The sequence below is a fragment of the Ptiloglossa arizonensis genome, chromosome 11, assembly GCF_051014685.1.
Source record: "Ptiloglossa arizonensis isolate GNS036 chromosome 11, iyPtiAriz1_principal, whole genome shotgun sequence".
Lineage (NCBI taxonomy): Eukaryota > Metazoa > Arthropoda > Insecta > Hymenoptera > Colletidae > Ptiloglossa > Ptiloglossa arizonensis.
In genome coordinates, this window is record NC_135058.1 from 6258209 (window position 1) to 6284721 (window position 26513).

The 26513-nt window shown below is 40.5% G+C and overlaps 1 protein-coding gene across 5 annotated transcripts in view; it reads right to left on the bottom strand.

The window, feature by feature from the left end:
• Window positions 1–4141: 4141 nt before the first annotated feature.
• The window catches only part of LOC143152912 (sodium- and chloride-dependent glycine transporter 1), a 58715-nt gene continuing 36343 nt past the window's right edge, over window positions 4142–26513 (bottom strand). For 2 of the 5 annotated variants that reach the window (XM_076323518.1, XM_076323519.1), the window contains 11 exons: window positions 25193–25249; window positions 25025–25081; window positions 21882–22137; window positions 18839–18997; window positions 16198–16405; window positions 15541–15712; window positions 14335–14691; window positions 12928–13137; window positions 11861–12202; window positions 10410–10641; window positions 4142–7944 (listed from right to left, as the gene is read on the bottom strand). In XM_076323518.1, the coding sequence (XP_076179633.1) occupies window positions 7778–7944; window positions 10410–10641; window positions 11861–12202; window positions 12928–13137; window positions 14335–14691; window positions 15541–15712; window positions 16198–16405; window positions 18839–18997; window positions 21882–22137; window positions 25025–25081; window positions 25193–25210 (2178 nt within the window). In that variant the 5' untranslated portion in view covers window positions 25211–25249 and the 3' untranslated portion in view covers window positions 4142–7777. The remainder of the gene's footprint in view (window positions 7945–10409; window positions 10642–11860; window positions 12203–12927; window positions 13138–14334; window positions 14692–15540; window positions 15713–16197; window positions 16406–18838; window positions 18998–21881; window positions 22138–25024; window positions 25082–25192; window positions 25250–26513) is intronic. The other 3 variants (XM_076323522.1, XM_076323521.1, XM_076323520.1) reach the window with 3 other exon arrangements.

A 26513-nucleotide genomic window follows, 5' to 3' on the forward strand; every position in this document is an offset into this window, starting at 1 on the left:
CAATGAGACCGTTATTTCCCTGCTTTGTGTAACGCGCGTCGGCCAACGCAATAAAAATGACCCGCGCTCTCTAACAATTATATCCTCCGTTCTCACGTAGGGATCTGATAAATTTTTTATCTACGCTAAATCTTTTCGCGCCTGAAAACAACGTATCGCGTCCAACGAGAGTAACTCCCGTGCGTCATAAATCGTATAACAATAATTCGTGTTTTGTACGCAGACGGATTATAAAATTTCTCTCATTTTTTTTTTCTTTTTTTCTTTTTCTTCGTTACATCGGGTCAAGTTCTCCCGACCAAAGTCACGACGCGGGGACCAATTCTCCGGGAATCGAATTTTAAAAATACAAGAAACCGCAAATGAGACCCGTGACTCGCGAAAACGACGAAGAAACATTTTCACGTAAACCGATAGAGGGAAAATCGAGAGACACGATAGCGCGCGCGTGAAAGTTCATTCGCGACAGAAACGTAACGTTCCACGTTCGTGTTACGTTGGAACGTATCATCGGTAGTTTCACTTCGCGGTTTTCGTTTCGTTCCTCCGTTCGTCCGACGATTTTCTACGGAATCGTGCTCGTCGACGTACAAAAATCTGCCTTAACGAGAAGAAGTAACTAATTTAATCGCTTTCACGAAACTTAAACGCATCTCCTGTCGCCTACGCCTATCTTCGCTCTTGAACGCTTTCCGCTTCCCTCAATTGGCTCTAGGACACGTTACTTTGTACTGTTCGCTCTACTGGTTGCTCTTAGTGACGTAAAGTCCGTAACATAACCCGGTAACCGTGGATCCGTTCGGTAAATCGAGCGATTCGCGGTGAACGCCTATGTGCCTCTTTAGCGGTAACACGAGACAACCTAAGTAATGTTTTGGTTCAACTATAACGGTTCGAAGAACAGCTTCTCGGTGGAAAACAATTTGTCCAAGGTCTAACCAATGCGAGAACATTTACAAAGACGTTTTCGAACGTTGGATTATTTTATGAACGACCTCGAGTTTTCCAACTTCATTTCTTTACGTAACGTTTTCATTTCACCGTAAAAATATACAAGACTGCGGTTATGCCACGAGCGAACAGACGAGGTTATCGGTGAACGATATAAAAAAGGAATTAAAATATTTTCACTCCGGTGATCCGATACGCGCGAACGAAATTGATATTTTATCAATACTATTTTGAAATTTATTACCGTAAGTCCTCTACTTTCAGTGTGTACTACAGTACACGACTGGTAACGTTTCATATTTAACGTTATAATTATATTCTTACTATTCGTTGACTAATTTTTCAAAGAATCGAAAACGATTTGATAAAAATACTCTTACCGATTAGATCCTCGACGAATTGTTTCAACTTTGGACAAATTAAAACGCGTTACCTGTCAAAGCGAAACCATTGGAACCCCTACGATCCGATGTTAGGTAATTGGTACCGACATAGCTTTCTATTGTATTCTCTTTGCTAAAATATTAAAATAGCTTTACGGTGAATTGGGTGATAATTTCGACAATTCGATTCGTGCTACGATATTCGAGTTGAAACGCGACGTTTGTAGGGCCGCAAGAATTTGACTGTTCAAGGTCACAGGCACAATCCCCACCCTGGTACGGATGAGCAGACTAGGGTCACCAGACGTAAAAACCTAACGAGAAAGAGACACTCGAACCGTCAAGGGTTTGTAAATCACATCGGCACTGTTACTTAAAATCGTTGTACAGCTAAACTGCTCGAACAAAATTACATTAAAATAGTGATCAATATCGGTAATACTTGTTTCACATTTTCGTATCGTTACTGGCAATGTTACCGTGTTGTTACTGATAATTCTACGTCACTGAATCTTAACTCTACCTAGGACAGTCGACCACGTGGCCTGGCCGGCTTAACCCGGCTGCTAACGCTATCATTATTATTATTATTATTATTATTATTATTATTAATAATATTAATATTATTATTATTATTATTCTTTACTTGTAACATAACGTTTTATCATTAATATGTATTATTATTATTGTTGTTGTTGTTGTTGTTGTTGCTGTTGTTGTCAATGACGCGCTAATTTCATTTTGTTTAAATTCCGTTTGAACCCGCATTAGATTCGCCTACCTAGCCTAAGGACATTAAAGTTCGTGGAATGCTTATCTATCAGTCACCCTTCCATCGCGAATCCCAAGTTTGTTCAATCAGTGATCACCATATCTCGTGATCAACGGTCGTTTTATCTCGTGGTGGGACTGGGAGGTGGTGTGGGACAGGGAGGGATCACCTTAACGAAGGAGATTTTGTTCCTGATTATGTCTCGGATATGGCTAGTTAAAAATGTGTCGCGCATTTCTTATGTACCTTTGTTTCTCCCTGTAATTTCAACACGGTTTACTTGGCGATTAGTCTATACCTCTTTCTCTTTAAAAAATTGAATACGAGATCATTGTCCGTAAACGAGAAGTAAAATTTAATCGGTAGTTTTAGACTCGTCTAGCGATCCAGCCAAAATGTCGTTCACTATTTTAATTTATGTATACGTTAACGGTGGACGTGAAATTAATTGGAAAATGTTTTCTCGAGGGCGATGGTTCGAAGCGAATCGACTCGGTAAACTTTCATTGTCTTCGACGCGAGATGTGGCTCGATTGGAAACGAATTCCGATCTTGGGATTCGAATACAGTTCTGTCGAATGTTTATTTTCATTTTCTCGGTTTTCTTTTTCATTTGCCTATTTTCTTGAAGCTCTGAGTATTAACAACGACTAGATACTAAGACGTTAATTAGGTCACCGAGGATCCATCTTGCACACGGATGGCGAGGATCCTTCTCCACTAGTTCGTCCTTTTGAGCAAAGGATCGATGGCAAAGGGCGTTTACTTACTCTTAACATCCGTTTCGATAATTTACAAATTAAGTCGCAACGAAATACTACCGGCATACAACTTACCAAACTCGAGACAACGTGCATGTTCACGTGTATAGAGTGTCTTGAAACGTGTACTACAATTTATAAACAGATCATTTCTCTGATAAGTGCGCGAAATAAAATTGTTCGCACGAGTCACTATTTTTGCGAAAATAAATTTGGAAAATTTGTGGTTCGCGCGCATACTCGATAACCGTGTTTCTAATAATAATCTAACACGAAAAAGTATTTTCCAAACGAAGACACGATTCGAGATCGATTGTTTTGCAAAATCTCGTAGAAAAGAAAATTTCATTTTACACCTATTATACTTTACCCTCTATTTCCAAACATCCTGTACAATGCATGGTGTTTAGAAGGAACCTTCGAAGAACAAAATTTAAAAAATTGTACGAACAATTGCGAAAACAATCGTCTCAATGTTCTCGGTAAACGAAATCTTTCCTCTTCGTCTTGCATCAATCTTAATTGAATAGAAACGCGTGAAATGTTCACATCGAGAACGCACGCGAGTTAAAAACAATTATAAAAAGAATCGAGGAGAGTTGGAGGGGTGGTGGGGGGATGCGTGGAGGAACAAGAATTTCGTAAATGTCTACGCAACCATCCAAAACGGGCGCGTGGATCGTTGAGAGGACGAATAGTGGAGTTAGGCCCATTTTATACTAGAAAATACACATATACGCTCTCATCGGGCACACATTCGTCATTTGTTCACGCAAACGGAAACGCAACCACATTGCACGCAACATCGCTCATTCGCACGCTCACGGATATGAGTTAACATAATTAGTACTCTGTGTTTTACTCTTTGAACGCAGCGGGTTTTCGGTAATGTTAATTGTTTTTTCATTTTTGTCTTCTTTTTTTTTTTACTTTTTTATTCCCTTTTCGATTTGTTCTTTCTCCTCTTAACCACTTATATCAAACGATGAATCGTGTTGTTTTCTTTTATGCTCTTTTGTACACGTAATAAACTATGCGACGCGTACACCAGTGTACAAGCGTCTATAAATATATTTATATATTATATATATTTTATATATATATATATATACATATATATGTATATCTATATACGTCATATGTATATATACTATATGTATATCTGTAACGTGTGTATATGTATATATATACATATATATAAATATATATATATATATATATATATATATATATATATATATATATACGTAGTACGATAAATGTTATATATACGATACAGCTAGCAACACTTTACAAATGGAGTCACATAAAAAATAAAGAATCACGATCTCTCACGTTATTGACTGTACGTACGCGTAATTGTCTGGCATCACGACTTCGGCCGACATTAATGTTTACTTATTATTTCCTACGTTGGGTCGGTAAACGATCCGAAACACGTTTCCCCGCTGACCCGTGAAACGACACCCTCCTCCGTCCGCCATCTTGTTCCATCGTCCCCTTGACGTCGCATGCAGTAATCGTGCGTCAACGTTCGTTTCGCTCGCGCGCGGAACAGCTATTTTAGTCTATTTCCCTGAAAGTCTTCGACAGCCCGGAAATAATAGGAATCGGAGGCGCGCGTATACGGAAAAGCTCGACAGTCACCCTAATTCGCGCGAAACTATCGTACACTTGGAACCAATTACGAACAAATCAAGCGGTTCCCTTCGTTTCTCTCCGATCGCGGTTCTCACCGACGTCTGTGAACGACATTCGTTTAACGCACGGCAATTTAACCCTTTAAGCGCTTAATAACGCTGCGATTGATAATAATAATTGTTGTTCCAAGAGCTTAGAAATCGATCAGAATAAGCTGTCGCGGTTTGCGTTGGCTCGCTCGTCTCGCGGTACGCAATCGCGTACGATTGAAATGAACGTCGCGCGGGCTTTTCGAGTAACATATTGCGCGAAGTATTGAAATTTATAGTTTTCAGAGTAGCCACGTGAACGTTCCCAACCGTTGCTACACGTACTTTTCCATTATGTTGAACGTCGACTCACCGTTAAATAGTTTAAATACCGTTTCTCGTTCGAATACCGTTGCTTAAAGGGTTAAAAAGTTTTTAGCTAAAAATAAAGCAACAATCGCGACGACCGAGTTAAAAAAAATACTCTATTCACGTTGTACGACGATTGTTGCGATTTCTCTGTTGGAGGACATCGTGAGTCAACGTAGGAAGGATAGCACCAATTGCACCCTTTTAGGAAGATTCTGTCTACACCTGCGTCTTCTCGTTCCTCGTTTGTCGATACTTTTGTCCGATTGCTCCACACTCGTGTAAATTCTGAAACTAGTGGTGGAACTGTGGCGTGAGAAAAAAGATGAACGATATCGTGTAGCGATAAACAAACACGTACGTCGAGAATGAGCGACAAGTGTTCGGGACAGTGTAGAAGTGTCGGTCTAGACGTGAATCGAGCTCGTTACGAGCCACCTTAAGCCGCGTTTCCACTCGAGCGTCCACACCTGTCGTCTGAACGCAACGTTTTCACGAAATTCAACCTGAAACGCATTAACGTATTATTCTCTTCGGTCCTTAATTCTTCGCAGATGTGGTCGCAATTCATACGTGTTTCATTATAGGGTCTTAACAATTGTTTTTGTAATAAAATTTTATGCAATGGAAAGAGAAACATAAAGAGAAGCCTTTCTCGATACAAACGGTGCTATTACAAACTGAAACTACTCGAATTTGTATATTGCACACGTGGGAACGTGGCTTTATATTGTTTCTGCAGAATCTTCGGCTCAGAGCACTTGATTCGAATCCGGATCAATATACACAACCTCGACTACAAAAACTGATAAAATAATTCGAGTGTGCTTATTGCACACATGGGAATGTGACTTTAGGCGATCCAGTCGGAAATTCAGTTCAGCTCGTGTCTGCGCAAACGAGAAACTTTTACAAACGAAAACTAGCAAAAACGATTCGAGTGAACGCGTCGCATTCGTGAGAATGTGGCTTTAAGCGGTTCGACTAAAAATTTAACTAGACTCGAGTGTGCACGTACTGTTATCGAATCCTTTGTTTGCAAATCAGAATTAGGAGAAACGATTCGAGTGAACGCGTCGCATTCGTGGGAATGTGGCTTTAAGCAGTTCGACTAAAAATTTAGCTAGACTCGAGTGTGCAGAGACTTTTATCGAACCCTTTGTTTGCAAATGAGAATTAGGAGAAACGATTCGAGTGAACGCGTCGCATTCGTGGAAATGTGGCTTTAGGTGGTTCGATCCAAAGTTCGGTCGGAATCTAAACCGATCGGAAGAGTCGTTCGGGTTTAAGGATCGGTTGCGACCGAAGTACACGCGGAGTTTTGGGTGCAAGGAGACAACAGTCGATCGATTCGAGTCATTCGGAGCTACCAACGATAGAAATTCGTCCAGTGTTGTCGATCGAATCGTCAACGGCGTAGCGTCGCGTTAATTAGAGCGGGTGTCGTAGCGTCCTAAAGCATAGTGTTCTGTCGTATTGTTTACGTTAACCCTTAAATATAATTCATATCGATTAAAGGATCTCGCGAACCACCTGTCCGTACTCTGTACTCGTGCAGAGCCCGCTCGCCTCGACACTTGGAACTATCTCGAAAAGGATAACACACACCACGTACGAAACATTTCGCGAGTCAACATCGAAAAATACTCAACGATCACGAAACTACAAATTTACAAAAACTCGCGGCTGGTTTGATGTTCTGAACGGTCTTGCAACAATACGATCAACATTTCGCGACGAATGTGTTTCTTGTATAAGGAAATTCAAGTTTTTTGCCGACGAAACGATACATCGCGTAGAATTTCCACGGTTGTTTAACTTGGCTACATCGAATGTCTATCACTCGAAACGTCTAAACCGATATCGCTATGCAAGTAACATTAACCTCGGATAAACCTTACGCAGGAGCAATTAACCGTTCGGTGATGGTGCACCCGATCGAGTCTGGATGAATGTGTTGTTTTTTTTTTCATTTTTTTTTCGTTTTTTTCTTTTTTAGTTTTCTTTTCCCTCTAATTTTGCGTGTCGCTCACGTGTAACGATAAATACGTAACTTTCCTTTGCTAGAGTACGTACACAATTGTTAATTTCTTACGTCTTTATGTACAATCCAAAGCAGTGGAGTAGCGTAATTACTAATAATTACATCGCAGCGTGTACGGAGCGTTTCACAGGTATCCTTGCGCCGTCACCTCGATAGTTTCTCCGCCGATCGTGCAACGCCACTACGGTCCTAACGCTTACAATAGACGAATCACGATGCTGAACGATCCCATTACGATTCGCGCTTAGGAATATTGGATAATTAAATTAACGATCACTCTCTGCTATCGCCTCGCTACTAAATTAACGTTCGCAAATTCACCGAATAACACGATCAACAAGGCATCGCGTCGAACCAGTCGACGTCGAAACTATAAAACCTCTAAAAGGCTGTAACAAGTTCTAAACGTAATCGACGAAGAAGGCTTATAGACGCTTTCGCTGGAACCCAAAACCGATATTTTAGAAGTAGGAGCACTTTCAAGTTGTTCAAAAATGGTAAATTATGATTTTTCATTCAATCGAATCGAAGATACCACTATCGTATCGAGGATATATGTATGTATGTATGTATGTATGTATGTATGTATGTATGTATGTATATATGTGTATATATATATATATATATATTAAAAAAAAAAAACAGTATTCTCTTAATAAATTTCTTCCCTATCGGTACGTTCGAAATCATCCTTCCACGAACATTCTATCGATCGATCAATCGTTATAAATTTATCCGCGATATGCAACTACCTTTTATTGGCGTGTTGTATTTTTGGCGATAGATTCTTCGGTAGACTCGTCGTCAGAGATAAAATGAACATCGTGTCAGACTTGTTGAGATGTGATCAAGTCGGTTTTACTAGAATTCTTGAGAATCGATGGTCCAGGTAGCCTCTGAGAGGTGCCGGACGAGGTCGAAGGCTGCACCATCATCGGCTGACCGTTCACCATGACTATGGTGTCTCGTACGGAATCGTATCCCCCTGGTGGTCCTGAAGCACAATCATTTTATCAAACTATGTACAAACTGAAAGACCGTTTGGTATAATTACGAAATTATGACGATATCGGGTCTAACTCGATGCAAAACGAGCCCTACTTCGAAAATAAATGCGAGAAACGGAGGTAAACTGTATTCTTATCTAATCTACATAATTACGACAATTGTAATGCTCTTAATATATACACATCGCGTTGTCTAAGTGGGAGAAGGGCTTAACGACCAACTGCAGCGAAACAACTGGTGTTGCCAATCCCCAAGCGCGTCAGGCATATATTGTACATAGAGAAACATTTTTAAACTTTTGAACGTTCTTGTGAAGTGTGTCTTATTCTATTACCACTGGTTTCGTTCTTATCTACGTACTATTATAATTGCAAATTAGGAGACAAGTGTAAGTATTGCCAAGTAATCGTATCATAAATTATTCTAAATAATAATAACTACCGAACGAAGCTTTCTCTCTGGCAAGTAACTCCTAGAAAAATAGATTTGCTATTTCGAACTGCAATCGTGACTAATACTTTCTTAACCAAGGATCTTGTGCATATAGTTATTGCATACACCCCAAACTCCTTCAAAATTGTTACTTCCTGCTAACTTAAAAGTGTGACTATGAATAAATGTAAAATGTAACCAAACATAAAATTAAAATATTCTTAGCAATCAGGAGCAGAGATTATCTTTTCAACTAACCACAGTCTTGTGTGCATCTACGTTCGAACGTTTCGTTTCGAGTCCCCGAAGTTTCGAATTGATATTCATCGTTTCGTTGCCAACGAATCATGAATTCGCCGATCGTCGCGCAATAATCCACACGGAGATCATCCTTCGACGATCAGCGGTGACGAGAATAAAAATTCCTTCTTGCGTAACGCACCTCGTAATTGAACGCCATCGAGTGTCAATTACTCCTAACCAGCGAACAATTTCCACAAAAGTCCTTGAGCCCGTGGCAGGCGTCTACGGTTAATGCCGCGCGACAAATTAAACCGTTGAAACTTATTAGAACGACGACGATGGGCGTGCAGAAATAATATTAAAATCTACCCCGAATCGCGAAGGGTGCGGAGCCGCCATCGTCTCGCGAGCAATGTATAATACGTACAACGCTCGCATAAGTACTCGACCCGGGCATATCCCGCTTATCGATCACGCTTGTAGTCGCAAGCGTAGGCGGAGACCCTGCCACGAACCTGGCGATCCGGTTAATAAATGAAAAACACGCTTCTCGTCGCACCTGCTCGGGATTCCCCTCTAGTAACGTCGTGGCACTTGTGGGGATGTGTTACATACTCCTTAAGAGAGTTACAATGTGCCTCGTTAATTGTGACGCCGATATCTCCGTTTAAGTTGTTCGGTTAATAAATGAAAGACACGCTTTTCGTCACAGCTGCTTGGGATTCCCCTCTAGTAACGTCGTGGCACTTGTGGGGATGTGTTACATACTCCTTAAGAGAGTTACAATGTGCCTCGTTAATTGTGACGCCGATATCTCCGTGTAAGTTGTTCGGTTAATAAATAAAAAATAATATGCCTCTCGTCGCACCTGCTTGGGATTTCCCTCTAGTAACGTCGTGGCACTTGTGGGGATGTGTTACACACTCCTTAAGAGAGTTACAATGTGCCTCGTTAATTGTGACGCCGATATCTCCGTGTAAGTTGTTCGGTTAATAAATAAAAATAATATGCCTCTCGTCGCACCTGCTCGGGATTCCCCTCTAGTAACGTGGTGTCACTTGTGGGGATGTGTTACATACTCCTTAAGAGAGTTACAGTTTGCCTCGTTAATTGTCACGCCGATATCTCCGTTTAAGTTGTTCGGTTAAGAAATGATAATAGTACGCTTCTCGTCGCACCTGCTTGGGATTCCCCTCTCCTATTGTCGTAACACTTATAGAGATGTGTTACATACTCTTTAAGAAACTTACAATATGCCTCGTTAATTGTCACACCAATATCTCCGTTTAAGTCGTTCGGTTAATAAATGAAAAAAAAATACCCTTCTCACCGGACCTACTCGGGATTTCCCTCTCGTATCCTCGTAACATTTGTGGATACGTGTTACACACACCTCAAGAGAGTTACAATTTGCCTCGTTAATTGTCACACCGACATCGAAGCGCCCCAACATCCGCTTATACCGTTCGGTTGATAAAAAAAAAAAAAGAAAAAGAAAAAAACACGTTTCTCGTCGCACCTGCTCGGTATTTCCCTCCCCCGTCATCGTCGTTGTCGTCGTCGCGCGAAGTATCGAGTGTCCATCGTGGCGTATTATATCTAGATTAATTATCGGCCGAGCGACGTAAATCCGATTACAACAGTAGGGGGGCTGATGGCTCTCGTTGATTGCGCGCCGGCCTCCACCGCGACGTGTTTATCATTGAAATACACATTCCGTCCGAACGACGGTATTTAGTTGCCACCCGGAGATTCGATCCAAGTTTCCCGTATTACCTGGCGACGGGGTGTGAGTGAGGGTTCTCGACGGAGTCGACGGATTCCTGGCAGCCGGGCCCCAATCGATAGTAGGCTGCAACAGCATCTTGGCACGGCACCACACGTTCTTCCCCTTGCTCCTCTTCGTCTTCCCGTTCACGTGTCTCTGGTAGGACGGCCTGTTGTCCAGGTCGTCGTCATCGTCATCGTCGTCGTAGGCGGATCGTCGACGAGGATCCTTCAGTTGATTCTGCGAAGAACGAAACGGAACACTCGTATCACCATTAACTTTCAAACCGTGAATCGGTCACGGGGCCTCGAGATAACTGTTCTCGATTTTTCTACGTTTTCAATTTTTCTATGTTTTCGATTTTTCTACGTTTTCAATTTTTCTACGTTTTCCATTTTTCTACGTTTTCGAGAACCTCGACATGCACGTTTGAGACTGTGTACGTCGTGGTTACAGCATTGGTAGAATTTTTGAAATTTCTTTAGGAGAATAGTAGAGTCGACTGGTAAATAAAGACGTTAATCTTGAGATAAATGTTCGACGGATGTGTAGATGTTGAGAGTATAATATTTGCAGAGAAATTATGTATTTTCAATTTTTTTCTACGTTTTCGATAACCTCGACATGCTCGTTTGAGACTATGTACATCTGCGCGGTTACAGCATTGGTAGAATTTTTGGAATTTCTTTAGGAGAATAGAAGAATCGACCGTACGGTAAATAGAGACGGTCTTGAGATAAATGTTCGATGGATATTTAGATTCGTCAGTTTTTACTATGTGTAGATGTTTAGAGTATAATATTTGCAGAGAAATTATGCATTCTGAATTTTGACTAAATTTTTCTTAGTTGTCAGTTCTAGAACTTTGTGGGATCTATGAATACAGATTGGAAATATAACGATTTTGTGCAAGTGTTATACTGTCAAGTTCTTGGGTATTTTACAGACAAGAAAAGATTACGAGTGGACTTCACCAGTTAAATATGTATATTATACTACTGATATTAAAAAGTGAATATACAACGAATCAAATATCTTCGTATATCCAGTAAACTCTATCGTAAAACGTACACACGTGTTTCGATGACAAATATAGACGTTAATGCAGAAACTAGAGGAAGAACCCAATTTTTCCTTTTCGTTCGCGTTCGATTATCCGTGGAAAATTAATTTCGTGTCGCGGGTAGGAAGATTCATGTTTCGACGTCTGGACAATCGAAAGCCAACGCGAATCGATATCCGTGTAATCGGATAAATGGATGCTCAATGTCGGAGTTATCGACATCCGGATAATTCCCGATATCCCTTAATACGTTTGTCTTGAAATTTGTATGCAATTTACCCAATTTGAAGAGAACGAATAATTTACTCGGGCATGAATGATAAAATCAACCACGGTGGTATCGCATCATTCGCGGCCGGCGGAGCTGTCGATAACATTTGAATATTAATTACGTACGACAGTCATGCCGACGATGACCAGAACGGGTAATAGCCCGATGGCCCATCCAACACTGTTCGCCCACTTCGGATAAACGTAACTGCCGTACGTGAGCGGCTGGTATTCGATCCAGTTGAAGAAGAGGATGAAGAACAGGGTCGCTGGAGTGACGATCCTCCACATCCAGGTCCAGAAAAACCTCCAGAGGCGACTCTTCGGTCCGATCATCAGTTGCACGTCGTCGAGAAATCGATCCGCCCCGTAGATCCAGCCAACCAGAATACACTCGCTTATAGCGATTAGTAACACCGACCAATTGGCTGCGTATTTGTCCATCAGTTGTAACCAATACACGCCAGCCTGGAAATACATAGAAACGTTTCGTAGAAAAACCTTGAAAAATCGTTCAAAAGAAGGGATCGTTCAACTCGATGATCTCGAATTGTTCTGTGCTTTAAACTACTCTGTACGTTGTTCGATGGACAATATATATTGGATAAACTTTGCCTGGTGTCGATGGAGAATCGCGATACGGTAATTAGTTTTCTAGTATTATGAGTTTTTATCGAGACAAGTGAATCGTTGTGTATCGAGAGAAAGAAATTTAAATTGGAAAGTATTCAAGTAAATGTAAATGTTCCGATTGAAAAATATTCAAATAAATTTAAGTGAGAATTGAAAAATATTTGAATTTAAATTCAATTTCTTGTCTAGCTCAAAGACTTGAAGTATCAAGGTACATAGAATCGAAAGTTAAACTGGAAATAATGTTAACGATTTTATTTTCGCAGTTGTTTATGCCATTTGTGAATTCCTAATGGAAAACCATAATCATTGAAAGAGTGTTACGACGTTTCGGTTTCGTTGCAATTTGTTTCGTTGATCGACACACCGATATCGAAGTTTCGTTCGATAGAGTTACTCATTCGAGTTACTCGTTGTTCCGATTTTGGATTTCTGACGAAATCAGTCGCAACGTTACCGAAACATTTTAATATTCTTGCAACAGTCCTGATCCCTGAGAAGCTTGCACAGCTCGCCAAACGAAATACATAATATCTCCTCTGTTCTTTCTGCAAACTTACGTTAGTGGTGAAGACAATTCCGCCGGCGTATCCGAAAACAGCCGCAGCCAGGACGACCCACATTTTGTAATTTCTTAATGCCGGAAACGCGTCGAGTATAGCGGTGGTGACTGTCTCCATCAGAGCGAATTGCGAGTCGAGACCCAAGGTGAAAAGCATCACGAAGAAAAGCAACGACCAGACCGGTGCGACCGATAGACGCGCGACTACCTATGTTTTTAACAAAAATTCGTTTTCAAATCGTCGCGTTCTCGTTTGCACGGGAACTGAAACAATCTGTAAACAATCTTCGAACAGCGAGCTTAACCGAGAACATTTCAGCGAACGTGAAAATCGTTTACTCGAACTTTTAACGTAAAAATGAACGAAGACGGTCTCTCGTTACTTCGGACCTTTACAAAAACTAGTCAAACTCCCAAGATAACAATATAATATCGATTTACGTAACTCGAGGAGAATATGAGAATAATAATGAAATTCAATTTAAGGTAATCCTTTCGAACATTCTCGGTTATCGATTCGTCGCGAGTTGACCCTTTCGAACGTTCTACATTATTCTCGTGTCCCTTTGAATTACACGAATTGTATTGTTATTTTATTTGTCGCGCGGGATTTATTTCAGATCGAGACATATATTTCAAACAGTGTCTTTCACTTTGCAGAAACAATATATATTAGATTGTTCGGAAAGTCATTTTGTTTTTTTCGTGCACATGAAACACGATTTTTTCAGAGTGTATGAACATTTTATTAAATTATCTATTCTCCATTTTGGAAAACGAAATCACTTTCTAAACAACCCAACATAATTTCTCCAAAAATACTCCCAAAACGAGCATTCAATCATTTTGTTTTCCATTCGAAGGTTTAATTCACTCACATTAAATTATCTACTCTCCATTTTGGAAAACAAAATCACTTTCCAAACAACCGAACATAATTTCTCCAAAAATACTCCCGAAACGAGCATTTAATATTCTTTTTCTCCATTCGAAGGTTTAATTCCCTCGCATTAAATTATCTATTCTCCATTTTGGAGAACGAAATCACTTTCCGACCAACTCAATATAATTTCTTCAAAAATAATCTCGAAACGAGCATTTAGTATTTTTTTTTCTCCATTCGAAGGTTTAATTCACTCACATTAAATTATCTATTCTCCATTTTGGAAAACGAAATCACTTTCCAACCAACCCAACATAATTTCTCCAAAAAATACTCCCGAAACGAGCATCTAATTTTGTTCTCTGCATTCGAAATTTTAATTCACTCACATTAAATTATCTACTCTCCATTTTGGAAAACGAAATCACTTTCCAACCAACCGAACATAATTTCTCCAAAAAATACTCCCGAAACGAGCATTGAATATTCTTGTTTCTCCATTCGAAATTTGAATTCACTCACATCGGGATAGACGATGAACGCTAATCCAACGCCCTGATCGACGACAGAGGCGACCGGGACGTCGAGCTCGTGTGCCAGGAACCCGATCACCGAAAAGATCACGAAACCGGCGAAAAAGGATGTACCGATATTGCTGATGGCGACGATCATCGAGTCCTTGTAGCAATCGTTGGTGAACTTGTTATAGGAGCTGAGCGTTATCAGACCGCCCCAAGCGGGGCTCAGAGCGAAAAAGATCTGCACCGCGGCGTCGCTCCACACTTTCGCGGACATTAGACTTTTCCAATCGGGCGTTACATAAAAGATAATGCCCTCGCTGGCACCAGGCAGCAGAATGCCCCGAATGAAAAGAGCGATCTGCGAAACAAAAAAGGGTAATTTCGATTCCCGTTTCCCGTTTCCTTCTCGCCGTGGGGTAAGCGCGGGAACCGCGAAAGGGCACGTGTTACGCGCAACCATAACTCGAACAGTGAACGAATTAGCTTCGCGGAAGCGTGGAACAAAACAATCGCTTTGCCATCAACAATCACCGAGACGAACATTCAACGAATGTCGCGATTTGTTCGATTTTGATTCCCTTCTTCGATAACGTTTTAAAAGAAATTTCGAAACCCCTTTCGTGGATCCTCGTTTCTTAATTTTAATACGAAATTAAGTTATTGGTTACAAATTAACGATACAGTAACGACAATGTTCGAAATAATAGATGGAGTTAGATGCACGGGATGTTTGGTAGATCGATTGACGGGGAAACGTGTTGTACATTGAGCATCGATTTTTTTAGGTTAGGTTTATAATCATGAAAGTTTCTCGCTCTGTAAATCTGTACTAATGTATTTTTAGGGTTGAAATTTTTGAAAGGTAAGAATATTTATTAAACTCGTTTACGAGAAGATATCAATACAGTTGCAATGTGTTTAAAAATTTGTATTTAATTACGGTGTGTTAATACTTCGTCCCCTGCACGAACGCGCGTAGACTTTCGCGAGAGACTGTACAAGTATTGTTACTGTATCTCTAAGTTCAAGTGTTTTGTTAAGATTTTACTTATAAATGTTTCTAATATTTCTCGAGGCATGATCGATCACCTGGTGAACCGAGAGAGAGACAAAAACACAAATAAGAATCTCGATATCGAGGTTGTTAATTAGGAAAGAACGTTCGATCGTAAGAGGAAATAAGAATCGAAGGGTATGTCATACTTACTAGAACGACGTAAGGGAAGAGAGCAGTGAAGTACACAACCTTCCCAGAGCTTTGAACACCTTTGCTCAGACAGAGGAAGACGATGATCCAAGCTAAGAGAAGATTTACCGCCATCAAAGGTCGAATGGTGCCTGTCTCCTCGATTCCGCTACTCATCCCCAAGACGTGATTACTGAATCAAACGTAACTTCAATTACACTGTATCGACACAAAATCCTTTGAGCCGTTCAACAAAAACTTTCCATCGTATTTGAACGAAGGATTGCCAATTAAAAAAATTTCCCAAAAAGAACAACCAATTCGTACCGATAGAAGAACCAGCTTGACAAGAAGCTGAAAAAATAAAATAAATCGAAAAAAATCTAATACGATTTTACAATCGGACTTAGGAATCTGTTTCGTCAAATTTAATCTTCCTTCGCGAGTTAAATAAATTCCAATCGTTCGTAATTGTATCGAAGACTCGATTCAAATGAATCCATCTTAACTCGTTAGAAGTTATCGACGATGGATTAATTTTAACGATGTCTTTCGATCGTTTTGAAGGCAACGTTAACCAATATCGAAGGATTACCGTAAAATTGTGTTGGTAAAAGTAAGAGTGAAATTATTCTCAGCGATGATTACACGTGTATTGCGATCACCGAGGGTTCTTACTTGAAATATTCCTCGGCCGGTGGTTTTCTAATGGCACTAGTGATATTTTCGATAGTCAGGCCCATCGAGGCTATTTGGGAAGAATTTAAGCACCGCCTTTTGAAGTAAGTCATGTTTTGAGACACGCACGCTTCGGCAGCTTCTGGCATGAAACAATCGTCGGTGCTCCATTGTGGCTCGCACCTGCTCCACGGCAGTTTACCAAGTCCTGCGTCGATAAAGACATTTTCTTGGTCACAAGGGAAATACCAATAGGTCGCTCCAAGACCTTCTTGTTCGATGTATAGTTACACTCCGTAAAGTAATGCGCGTTTTTTCGTCGAAACGAAAGGAATTCTTACTCGCTGTGACGTGTACAATCGATAACAGTGAACGAACAAAAGATTTCGTCGGACTCTCCGGAGGAGTATAATTTTCAAGCACTTTGGTAAAAGGAACGAGAATGGCTCTAATCGTTAAACTAAACGATACATCTCTCCGCACTGTCTGTAACATTTTTTTCCATTATTGGGGCTACTAGTGTCAACGCGGAAGAAGACTAATCATTATTTTCTCTATACCTTCTTGCTATTTTGAAATCTCTTACGCTTTAATAAATACAAGAGAAGCGAAACCGGTAATACACAATACGTTATCTTGGATCAATTCCAAGCGTGTAAGTAGTCTCAGGCACGACCTTTTGATCCAAGTCTGTGACCATTGTCTTCGTACGAACATAAAAAGTACAATTCTTTGATTATTAATCTTCACTTTTGTCGATTATTTTCCATCAAGGAAAACCAATATTGCGAACGAAATCAAGGGACTGCGGTGTGTAAATGATAGAAAAGGACAAGAAAAGAGGAAAGTATCTCTTGCTGTAAATATTACGAACTTCGTGTTTGAGTTTTTTTTTACATATATAATATTGCTAAATTTGCGACCCGCTCTGCTTCTTTAGTTTTACGAATCAACTACTTCCCTGGAATTCTCAATGGCGTTACTTCCGGGAAGTAGCCAGTACTACCACGCTCGTTAACCCTCTTAAATTCAGTCGTAGAATCTGTCCACCTACAGTGTTTCGAGAACTGTTAAGCGTACGATCTATCGTTGCTCCGTTTGAACTAATTTGCATAATTATCTGTATCTCGAACACCCACGAAGACATTCGCTCCAAACTTTGACCATACATTGAATTCTTTCGTGTAGTTAAAGTCGCAGAACTTCGTAGCATTACAATCGGGCACGAATCGTTGAGTGTGCATTCAACTTAAATTTCGATTAATCTTTCGCGAGAATTTAATAAATTCTGATCAAAGTCTCCCGACAATTTCCTCGATTCTCTAAAATTCGATGTTCAATTTCTTACACGTTACAAGATCCTCCGCTCGTTTCGAGCGATTTAAATAAAATAAAAAATGAAGCATGCGTTAACGAAGAAACGAGAATGAGGTCCTTGAGATCGACAATGCGATACAAAATACGTAAACAATTACTTTAACCCTTTCTGTGCTAGGATTCGAACGCATATATAGGCGTTCAACGCACGTGGTCCATTGACCGAGAATTAATAAACATCCGTAAGACCCAAAGGGTTAATTTACACAATCGGTTCAGGTTGCATTGAAACATTCACAATCGATCCCTCGATTCTACAAGATTTTTCAATCTTACGTACGTGCCGTGCGTGAATGTTCACCGAGTATAAACAACGATACACGTTCGGGAGAAAAGTAAATCGGGAACCAACGCGACGGAGGACTTTCACGGGGTGAATTGAGTTATGAATTGCGGTCGGTGGTATCGGCGGAAAAAGACCAACACCGGGCAATATTTGTGTTTCGCGCAACAGTTTCTTCTATATTACGAAAATATCGTTGACCTCGTAGTAAGAAATATCCGAAAAATAAATAACCGACCGAAACAAAGGAAACTCTTACGTATCGATTCTATCGGTTGCTCGGGAAGTCATTTCGTTACTTTTCGGTGAGAACGAAACACGATTTTTTCAGAGCGTGTGAACATTTTATCAAATTACATATTCTCCGTTTTGGAGAAACGAAATGACTCCGAACGACCTACTGTATTTACTAATCGCTCTCGGTGTGTTAATTAACGTTTAGAAAAAAAGTCTACGAGAAAATGTATTTTATAAATAAGATAATCGAGTATTCTCCCCTACTTGAAAACTATACTTTAAGAATATATCAAATTCGAGTTAAACGACTCCGAAGCGACGATTTCGGTACTCGCGCGAGAAACTCTTGACCCTCCCTCCGTCAGGTCCTTACGACTTCGAGCTCTCCGGAGAGCTCTGATAAACAACACTCCAAAAAAAGGCAAATTCTCCTCGAAATTGTTTTCGTCTGTGACAGTCCGTTCGTTAAATAAAAAAGAAAGAGAGAGACCAGTGACGCCGAGGTGTCTCGTAGAAGCGTCTCGCGAGACACGTATCGGTCGCGATGCGAAACCCGGAAAAGGTTCGGCTCGAAATGGACCGACTTCAGCACCGGGTAGATCAATACCTCGCGTTTGATGTCATATTTTCATCGTGGCAAGGAGAAACTAGCGGGTGGGACACGTTGGGTGGTTACGAGAGGCGAGCGAGAGGGTGGCGGGACACACACGCGCGGATGTCTGTGTACGATAAATAAATTCTCACCGGTTACGGAGCCAACGATGTAGTAAAGCGTCCAGGCGATGATCAGGTTGTAATAGAGCATCACCACCGAACTGATCAAGACCATTCCGTATCCCAGGCCGCGTAGCAGGGGGCAGAAGCGTTTGTAAGCCGCCACTGGGCCAAGGCTCGCGTACTGCCCTGAGGGTGAGAGAATGTTCAAAGAACGGAAAGAAGAGGAGAGGGAGAGGAAGAGAGAAAGAGAGAGAGAAGAGAAAAAAAGAAAAAAAAAAGAAGAAGAAGAAACGATCGATAAACCATCGTGCCGGGTAGTAGTAAATGCACCTGCAATTTACGTGACGCCGAAGCATCATCGAATCGTTGGTGATGCGTTGGTGGGGGTATACGGGGCACGGTGTGTCGTAGAGGGGGTCGATATCACGAGGTTTCGCGAATGGACGCCTAAAAATAACGTTACGTAACCCGGTAACGAGGAACGATCCGTTCATTGATCGTTCTATTTCGAGTGAATCGACGCCGAGAAGAAACTTGACCTTCACGAGGGGGTGAGAAACGAACGGGGGGTCGCGATAAGGAGAACAGTTTGCATTCTTATTCCCGCGACGTCGATCCATCGTCGTCGTTTATTTCCGTGGCGAATCGAGCGTTCGTTTCGCGCTAACAGAACTCGTATTTTTGATTTCTCCAGTTTGATTCTTTTCTCTCGTAAACGGTGAATCGAACGACCCCAACCGCGCGTAGAATCGACGCGGGAATCGATGCCGAAGACTCTTTCGATTCTCGGCCGCACGAATTGTCCGCCCGCTTGGAAAGTTTTAACACTGTTCGACTTCTACCGGGTTAATCGATAACTACGTGGCGTAGCTTCGTGCTGTAACCCTTTCAAGGCGAACTGGTTTCAGCTGAATCTCGATTCAATGGATTCCGAAAGGCGAGCGGCTCGGTATACGCGATTGTGAAATTATCCCGAGGACCGTTCCACGTTCAATCGCGAATTAAATGCGACCGTTCGGTTTGCAGATCACTGTTTCGGGGCTTTCACTTTTCGAACGGTGCTCGGAGGCTCGAACAGCGGAGGATGATCAAACGAGCGCGCGATCGGTGGGTGTTAATCGAGAACAGAACGTGGTTTCGAGAAAACATGGGGTCGAATGTGTGGAAGAATGTTTTTCGAGATTTCACTTTCGAGGCAAGTGTAGCAAAGCTTGTTTGTGTTTTGAATTATTACGATAAATATTAAAATATTACGAACTCGTTTAAGATGGATTTGCTCCTGAAGTCAAGACGTTTAAGTTTCTCGAGGATTTATTATTAAGTGCAGAATTGTTATTGCATAGGGAATTATGTTCGAGAAATTAAATTGTCTTATCGTGGTAAGTTCTATATGGTCGATTCTTCAAAGATTAAAACGATTTTTAAATCTTCGAGCCATTTGCGATCCTCGTTGCGAATTATAAATTTAAACTTCGTAAATGAAAGATATAGATTTAAACGAACTCCGTAATTGTGAATCCGAGAGCGACGAAGGCCTACTTGTCCAAACTTTCTTCTCCAGTTTTCACATACTCTGTCGGAAAGTATCGCCGTGTTCTTGGATATAGCATTAATAACGGATCACGTTGAATAATTTCGTTAAGAATTTAAGGGCATACCGATACGCTTTAATATTACATAATTACCGGTACGTCCTTAGACCTTTGACGAAATTAACTGCAACGCTGATCAAATGGAACAATGTTCCAAAAGAATGCAGCTTATACTCGGAAACTTTTCACTGCATCGAACCTTTGATAAATCTTCAAAGTAGTAAAATATTCATATTCCACTCTAAGCGAAGTAGTAAAAGAATTAGTCGAATCGCTGCAAGGATTCGTATAGAATTTCTTCTTTAAAAAATTGAACAATATCTTACCGGTCATTATTGGCATTTATGTATTCGTAGCAACGAATTCTTGATTCTAGATTCGATCGACTTTTTAAATGTATTTTGTACACTTTTCTGAATAAACAGTCTTTTTCTTTGAGAGAATTTTCCACGTTTCTAAACAGATGGTTGAAGATCGATTCAATGAATAAAACGAATGAATGTTTTCAGCCGCCATTGATACACTGTCTCCAAGTTTCAACTCGTACAAAAGGTAAACGTGAATTCTCTGAACAATTACTTGGACTTAAAAACATTTTACCATGTTAGGAGTTAAAGCAACCGTGATAGTTCGCCCGATATATAATCCAGTTAGCTCTAAAACTTTTAATACGCGAACAATGATAAATATTCATAACGTATCAACGAAACATTGTATCGTATATTGGAATCCTCGCAGTTATCCGATAAATTCTTCTTTCGGAATGTTGAATTTTAATAAACTCGCTTTTAACATTTCAAACATACGTTCGTGCTTACGTGACGAAATTTCGCAAAATATTCGTCGATCCGAAATTTTCCAATCGAACACTTTTTTCTAAATATTTAAATATTACGGTTATACGATTGAATTTTATGCGTGCACGCGTGTCTTCCATATTGTCAAAAATATCGAATAGTCGACGAATTAACTCCAGATAATTTCATCGCAAGATACATCTGAACCATGAATTTCTCTAAATATTTATCAACGAAGTAACAACAGTTTCGACGAACCTGCTGTGTAATTTCAAATAAAATCTCCAAGACCGGATCATTCTTACAAATCGAAATAAAAACTATCACACTTAATACAATCACAGATACCATATTAAATACTCGACTCAAGACTAAAATCGAAACAATCGCGTAAAAAATTGACAAAAATAGATATTTCTCCCTAAACAAAAATTTCGAATCAGAAAGATAAACTTTCCACTTACTCGATCGACTAGAAATTAAAATTTATAATCGTAGAAGGATGTATTTCACAATGAACGAACAGAGAATGAATTATTCGAGGGTATAAATATTTTCTCCTCTGTGACCGAGTCACGCGTACGTGACAGCGGCCGAGTATCGAGCACGGAGGACTCTGCACGCATCGATCGCGAGGCCTAAATTTCGAGTTGCATAATGGAAATAAGTGATTTCCCTTACCTAAGGAAAGCTCCATGAACATGAGAGGCAATCCGGCGATAATGAGCATCACCGTGAACGGTATTAGAAAAGCACCACCTCCGTTCGAGTAGCAGAGGTACGGGAAACGCCAGACGTTGCCAAGCCCGACGCTGTACCCCAGAAGGGACAGCAGGAAGTCGAATTTCCCCGTCCATGTGCCTCGTTCCGGGTGTTCGTCCTCGCCGGCCTGCAACGGCGCTTGGCTGTTCGCCACCGAGTACTTGTCTTCGTTCTGCTGAAGAGACCACAAACGCGAAATCCTTTTATTTCGTTTCCCTCTTATCAATATTATATGGAAACAGCGCACTCGTGTATACACCGATACGTATCCGAAGAGAATCGCGAGTCACGTATGCGGTGAACTTAAGATCGCGTTACGAACGACTTTCGAAGGTGTCACCGAACAGTGGTTCTCGAGCTTAACGAATTAGTGGACGTTGTCGAGCCAATGTTCGAATTTTTCGTCGAGTCGATCGTTGACGGGAGAAGGTACTGTGTCGAGGAATGGAACATTGTGTTTTTTTATAGACAAAGATTGTAGCAGTAGTGTGGAAATGAAACAAATATGTGAATGATCTTACAGAGTCGTCCAATAAAGTCAATTAGTCTGTAGACAAGTAATTACGATACGTTGTCGAGCAATACTCGAATATTTCGTTGAGTCGATCGTTGACTGGAAAAGACACTGTGTTGAATAACGGAAAATTGTGTTTTTTTATGAACAAAGATTGTAGCAGCAGTGTGAAAATGAAACAAGCACGTGAAAGATCTTACAGAGTCGTCCAATAGAGTCAATTAGTCTGTAGACAAGTAATTACGATACGTTATCGAGCAATACTTGAATTTTTCGTTGAGTCGATCGTTGACGGAAGAAGTTACTGTGTCGAGAAATGGAAAATTGTGTTTTTTTATGAACAAAGGTCGTAGCAGTAGTGTGGAAATAAAACAAACACGTGAAAGATCTTACAGAATTGTCCATCAAAGTCAACCAGTCTGTACACCAGGTGTTTTCTTGGAGTGTTTTAACTAATGTCATCACCCGTCCTCGAGTATAATCGAGCGCAGCAGTTAAAAGGTTAATTGCTTGTCAATAATTTAAAACGGTTCCCCTTGCGTAATGCCTTATTTTTCTCTGTCAACTCTTTCTACCATTATTCCTTTTCTCCTCTGCATCGATTGTATCGAGATCGAGCGAGGACGCAAGGATGACACGAATTCTCGATTCGAATCCGTGTACGTGAACGTCGACATTAAGGAAAATTACTATTGGAATTTGTCTTCGATGTTTCACTTTTTTTTTAAACGCGACTCCTGCGTAAGACTTTTTAGAAATTAAAGAGGTCGCGAAAGAAAATGTGGATACTTGTACTATTGATATTTCTTATCAGTCGTGTACTTGTCTCGTATTGTTTTAAATGTACTGTGAATCACGGTCGCGAAAACTTTTTTCTTTTCTTTTTTTAGGTGTCATCCGACAAGTTTAAAAACCACTGCCTCGGAGGATAAATCTGGATTCACATTTATTCGGTTTGTAGACAAGTGCAATAAGTCGAAATTAATATGTACAGGACCGAAGTGAACGTATTTGTAAAACGATGTGTCCAATACATCTTGTCGCGCGTGAAACTAATAAAATCACAAAATAATAGAAACAAAAATCATTGCCTCAACGTATTCACAAATTGTTGGTATCGTTTCCAACGAATGATCGAATTAATGTAGATTAGATGCGCGTGCAGCGTTTCGCAATAAGTGTACCGAATCGCTTCGTCGTTTCGTTACATCGTCATTCGACTTTGGATAGAGCTAATAGACAGAAATATTTTAAGAGTGCTTAATACTTAATTGATATTGGACGAGAAATCGCAATATTAGTAAGTATCGAACTAGGTCAGACAATAGCACGGCGCGCGTTTCCCCGCTTATTCGCTTTTATAACTCGTTGTAATTTGATAAATAGACCCCGGACAGTTTACGTTCGTATAACTTTTTCGCTTCGTTTTGTGCTCCAGATTTACCCCCTGAAGTATCAACGATGAGAAATGATACCGCGCCCGGTATCACGATACAATCGTGACCAAATCGAGTCCAACGGATATCGATTGAGAACCACTGTTCCAGGTCAAAGGAAGGCTTGAAACTTTCGCGATTTTCCTCGGTATTTCGCTTCCCAATGGTCGTGATTCGATCTGTGCAGCGATTGCATATAGTGCAACGCCACGACCAAGTAAACTGCAGCGTCTACGAAGTTTCCCGAGGAATTACTAATGCTAATGACCATTGGGAAATCAGTGCTAACAAATTGGTTCAATGCTCCAATCTCTATCGTGCATCGTCTAATTTTCCTGTCGTCTTCACTTTTATCGATTGGCATCGGCGACGACCGGTGCCCGTATTGTGTGAAACACGCGTGTCGAGTGCAACGCGAAGTCGATAATACACAGGTTCATTGTGGCGTGATGCGCGTGTGGTGTGTGGAAGCATAAATTTCTCCAGAACTTAATACTCTCTTAATGAAAATGCATCGATCAAAACAGGAGACGCATGAAACTCCGGCTCTTAAATAATTTCGCAACGAACAAGCAAGAATGTTCCATGCTGGTCCTTGTTTAACAGAAAATAACTGATATATGTATATATACGTATATATATATAAAGTACTCTCGACGTTTGTAAATTAACGTTAATTTGCAGAAACACCGGATATTGATTCGCAAGAAGTATCGAATATTTGTTTACAGGATTTTCAAAGAACCCTTCGTTCGAATGAATATTATTCGTCGACGAACTTTCAATTCTCGATGGAAAGCAAAGGTAAGCTCGACTGGATATCGATATCGTAATAATTTACGAACAATTATTGCCCGATTGCTTTTTCGTTCGATCGATATTCGTGCGCGAACACTACAATCGACGAACCTGTGTTCGGAAGTTCGATTCGTTAGAAAGAAATTACGACAACGACTCGCGTACCGGAAAAAAATTTACTAGAAACGTTCAGCGAGATATTATTAGTGGGTCACGGTAAATCACAGATTCGCGATGCAAATATTAAACGACACGCGATATCGGAAACGACGAGATATTTACATCGCGTGTGTTTTATAGGGAATTCTCTTTACCTCGATAATATTACCGCGTATCTCTTTCTCCGTTTGTCGAGCATCGAGATCCGTTTGCTTTCCGAGAAAGAAAAAAAACATTAAAAGCGACCGAAAGCAAATAATTCTATACGTCACTACTGCGCCAATCAGCGGTGAGTATGCGTTTAATTATTCGGAGTTCCATACCTTGCCTTTAAATTCCATTTAACAGGATCTCTTGAACATTCTCTCTTTCCTATGTCTCTGTGCACATGATTCGATGAATTAGTAAGGTCGTTTACGGATGCGGTACGTTGTATGGGATCTTTATTTGTACGTTGTACGGAAAATAAATTTCAATCGTCTGCGTCGTTACGTTTCTTCGGGAAACGATTATTTTCACACGCTTCGCGCTGGTTACCGTAAAAACAACGATACAAAATCTATAAGAAAAAATATCATTCAGATCTGTGAACCTTTCGTTACGAAATATATACATTTCAAAATCGTGGAATCACTTTCGAATCGTTGAAAACGAAAGAAAATAGAACTCGCGCGGTTACGGTTTCGCGCAAAATTTCACGCTGCCGATCTTCAATGTTGCGCGCATAAAACGTGACCTCTTCTTCGACATTGCACCGCTTTAAAAAAAAATTGGATCTCATTATTCGAGCTCCCTTATGCGAAATCTACCTTACACGAAATCACAAAGGTGGAACGAATCGAGGTAAATTGGGAAAAGAATAAAAATTGCAGTTTACATTGCAGGAAGCGCTGTCCAAACACCACGAATCTTCGGTGGAAGTTACAATATTTGACCTTTCTTTAAACAGAGCATCAAACGTTTTATTACTTTAGAAAAATCAACAGTTTGTTTCTAGATCTTTCTTCTATGAAATCCACGTTTCGAAACGATCGAAAAACGTTGAGAAACCTTGGCAAAAAAAGAATATAAATATACAAATAATGTTCTACGAAGTGCAGTCCAAGCATCGATCTCCAGCTTAAACTACACAGGTTCGACAATTTTTTAAACACTTCTTTCGACATTGCACCGCTCCGAAAAAAATATCAATCCATTCCTTGAACTTTCCCCTATAAAATCTACGTTTCGAAAACCAAAAACTAATTCCAGATACCTCGAGAAAAAAAATCAAACACAAAAATACTACCCAACGATGTTCTAATATCTAATATCGCTCGAAACGATACACATTTTTCTCCCGAGAAACGTTCCAAGCCGCGACATTTTTTTGTTACGAGTTAACGCATCTTTGAACGACAGTAAAGGCGATAAGATTCGTTTCGCGTTTCTCGTATTAACCTTGTTAGCGAGAAGAGATCAATACGGAGTGTTTCACTAGCGATTGTAAAAAGGGGGCGGTGTAACTCGAGCCGGTCGGTGAATTAATTCACGAAGAAGGACATTCAGAAAGATTTCAACGGTGCATTCAACGAACGTTTGTTTTGTCCCTGTGCCGTAATAGACGTTCACATTAAGGTCGTGTAGCGCACGCCGCGTACATTT